Genomic DNA, 3,873 nt, shown 5'->3' with positions numbered 1-3,873 from the left:
GTATCCAGAAGTTGCCCTGGCCGAGCCAATCTCCTTGTCGAAACGTTGTACATTTGCTGTTGTGTTAAACTTATATTAAAGTTTTTCCTCATTACCCATTCAAGTCGTCTCCAATCATTATTAAATTAACTGGATACTTTATTAGGAACTTGAATCCATTAAATCACAGTTCTGAACTTTGCTAATATGTAAAAATCTCATACTTTTAAAACGATCACATGATGTGATAAATAATTTAATTGCTGGCTTTATTAGGACGATTATTTACAAAAGAGACGAGCTTTATACGAACAGATATGTAGTTATATCAAGTTTAGTCTAGGAGGTAATGACTGACGCTAAGGGGCTTTATTTATAGTTGGTATTTATCCGGCGGGAATTTCTTCAAATACAAATCTTTTCACGGACAGTTCAAAACAATTTGTAAGAGTTTATCATTCAATAGAGAATGATAGGAATCAAAGCTTTAGAAAATGAAGTTTGAAGACGGCTTGAATCTTTAATACAAACATGCAACGTTTCGTCAAGCTTATGTCGTTACCAAGTCTCCAAATTTTAAAAGAGAATAAGTCTGCCACTAGGGGACATTATGAATGCCATCTGTTTGTGAAAGACTAAGTTACAAAAGTTTCTTATAAACTGCACCAGATGTCGCACTTTATACCCAATAGGATTATTCTTTAGTGGTCAAAATACGACCATCTTTATAACGACCCACTGAAAGGGCGAGCATGTTTGGTTTGACGGCGATTCGAACCCGCGACCCTCAGATTGCGAGTCGAGTGCCTTAACCACCTGGCCATGCTATTTTCTTTCTTGTAAAACAAAACATGTTATTAAGAAACAGTAATAGTAGCATTTAACTATGTTTGTGATGCATTAGTAACTCCTCCTAAATAAATAAATAATATATATATATATATATGTATACACACACACACACACTAAGCCTAACCGAAAGGAAAAGAACGAGTACGGAATTATGGGATAAATAAACGGTATTTCTATTATAATAATAACAAGAAAAAGGATAATTAGAATACTAATTTTATTTATTTTTAATCATTTGTAATGTACTTAATTTATACATGAACTGTATTATATGTTTGTACATTTATAAAGTATATGTATTTAATTTAGATTATTTAGATTTATTTGAGAAGCGGTATTTTTTACGTTTTTGATATACATTCTCAGTATATATATATAGACACACACACACACTGTAAATCACAACATTACATTAAAAATTACGCCCTTCTTTCAATAGTATTCTATTTAAGAAGTCTAATGACTTCGTTCAGTACGATTATTAAATACAAAGTTGTTTTTTTTACCTGAGTCCACTACATCCTCAACACGTACATCTAACGTGTATGCCATGAACCCTAATATTGAGAAGATCACGAATCCAGCAAACACACTTGTACAGCAGTTGGCCAAAGCAATTACTACGGCGTCTCTGTTAAACACAATAAAACTTTCAGCCGGTAACACTTAGTTACGAGTAATCAACTCTAAGATGATTGGTTAACGATAGTCATAAGGCGTGGCTACATAACGATTCGTCATCGTTGACTTCACGGCATGACCTACACTAAACATCTTTTGGTTTAACCCTAACTTCTTAAACCATTTTATAATCTGCTGTTGATATTTATTTCTGCGTCCCACATTACACTATTAAGCAAACTGAAACAAACCAAATTTGCTATTATTCAATGTCTTTAGAAGCCATTTTCTGTGGTATTGAATTAGGTTTTACGATTACTATTTTAAGCCTCGTTATTTAGACCTGTGTTTTTCTTACCACGTATCAACAAACCCACTTTATTATACTATAATATATCCATTCTTCTCGTTAGTTAGGACATTATATTTTGTCTTTGCTTATTCTAACATCAATTGTTATTAATTTTCTGACGCTTTATTTACTAGCTTTCAGCTTTAATTTGGATTCAATTCATAATTATAAAGTTGTTTACAATAACTTTTTCCGAATTAATTAACTGACGTTCTTCAAAATTCACACCAAAATACTCAAAATATTTTTTTTTGCCACAAATTGCTGTCCAAAGACTTTACCAACTGAAAGTATACTGATCTATTCACAACCAAATCATTTCATAAATTGCTGTCCGTCATCTATTTCACTCAATTGACAAACAAATACTAATAGAAAATATTTTTACTGGCATACCGTGAAACAATTTTTTATCAATTGTTTCACGGTATGCCAGTAAAAATATTTTATCAATTGTTTCACGGTATGCCAGTAAAAATATTTTATTCATTAAACACACCAAGAGACCGAATTCAAACCTAGAAAAAATCCTCAATATACCTAAATAAAGGTTTGTTTTTATACTAGTTTGGGAAAGGCGAAACAATAAATATTCTTATACTCTAGTAAAGTTATTTTAAGGTAGCTCACAACTAACGGTTTACGTAAAATTCTAAGCCAGTTGTACAGGTTTCTCTACTATAATTTCATACAAGAAACGTCTTCACGTTTGTTTGAATTTCGAGCACAAAAGCTGCACCATGTAACCTTTATTTGTATTAAACGATTAGCACGTGCACACGACCACTCATTACCCTGTCTCTTATTTATATTTTTGAATCTCTCGTGATTTTAGCTCGAGTATTCCTATTCCTAGACCCCCAGCAACCATACTGTAATCACAAAAATGGAAGCCTCCTTCCTTAACCTCTTTATCGTTTACAATGAGATTCTCATTTCTTTATTTTTGATTCTCTTTTTTTTTCATGCGCTGTAACATGCCTATTATTATTTTAATTTTCTCATACTTTCTTTACTTATAACCTATTCATGTAGTTATGAAATTAAAACCCATATTTTGATAATCCCTATTAATTTCTCATTCACTTCCTTTACTTTTGCTAAATTTTAATAATTCTATTTTACCCATCCTGCCAATCGCTACTTACTTAACTATTTGAAATATTGTCTTCCGCCCTTACGTAAGCAATTAGTTAGTATGACACTTGAGAGTACGTCATCAACACCAGAGAGCACGTTGCTATGGGCGACATCATATGATTACGTCATCAACATTAGTTTTCACCGGAAGTACAGTTGATTCTTTTCGTGAATTATTTTGAATTTTAGTCTCATTATAATGTTTTTGTTGTGCGTAGTATACCAGTATAATTTATCTACTGTACTACTAGTAATGTTAAATTAGTATTTTACTGCTATAATGGGAGCTAAAATACCAAACTCAGATGTACCTCAGATGTAGCCAGTGATGGGTGATATAGATGTGGGACGTTGTAGCCAGTGATGGGTGATATAGATGTGGGACGTTGTAGCCAGTGATGGGTGATATAGATGTGGAACGTTGTAGCCAGTGATGGGTGATATAGATGTGGGATGTAACCAGTGATGGGTGGTATAGATGTGGGACGTTGTAGTCAGTGATGGGTGATATAGATGTGAGATATTGTAGCCAGTGATGGGTGATATAGATGTGGGACGTTGTAGTCAGTGATGGGTGATATAGATGTGAGATATTGTAGCCAGTGATGGGTGATATAGATGTGACGTTGTACCAGTGATGGGTGATATAGATGTGGGACGTTGTAGCCAGTGATGGGTGATATAGATGTGGGACGTTGTAGCCAGTGATGGGTGATAAAGATGTGGAACGTTGTAGCCAGTGATGGGTGATATAGATGTGGGACGTTGTAGCCAGTGATTGATGTTGTAGCCAGTGATGGGTGATATAGATGTGGGATGTTGTAGCCAGTGATGGGTGATATAGGTGTGGGATGTTGTAGCCAGTGATGGGTGATATAGATGTGGGACGTTGTAGCCAGTGATGGGTGATATAGATGTGGGACGTTGTA

General features: G+C 34.2%; 1 protein-coding gene across 1 annotated transcript in view; it reads right to left on the bottom strand.

The window, feature by feature from the left end:
• LOC106472070 (sodium- and chloride-dependent glycine transporter 2-like) overlaps positions 1-3,873 on the bottom strand; it is a gene marked incomplete at its 3' end in the record, with an annotated part of 36,817 nt that overhangs the window by 7,508 nt on the left and 25,436 nt on the right. The window contains exons 8-9 of the mRNA XM_022400680.1: positions 1,625-1,680; positions 1,338-1,462 (exon numbers count right to left, since the gene is read on the bottom strand). Coding sequence (XP_022256388.1) covers positions 1,338-1,462; positions 1,625-1,680 — 181 coding nt within the window. The remainder of the gene's footprint in view (positions 1-1,337; positions 1,463-1,624; positions 1,681-3,873) is intronic.

The sequence above is a fragment of the Limulus polyphemus genome, unplaced genomic scaffold (genome assembly GCF_000517525.1).
Source record: "Limulus polyphemus unplaced genomic scaffold, Limulus_polyphemus-2.1.2 Scaffold5064, whole genome shotgun sequence".
NCBI lineage: Eukaryota > Metazoa > Arthropoda > Merostomata > Xiphosura > Limulidae > Limulus > Limulus polyphemus.
Note: the sequence above shows the minus strand (reverse complement) of the source record. Positions and strands in the feature narration are given on the sequence as shown.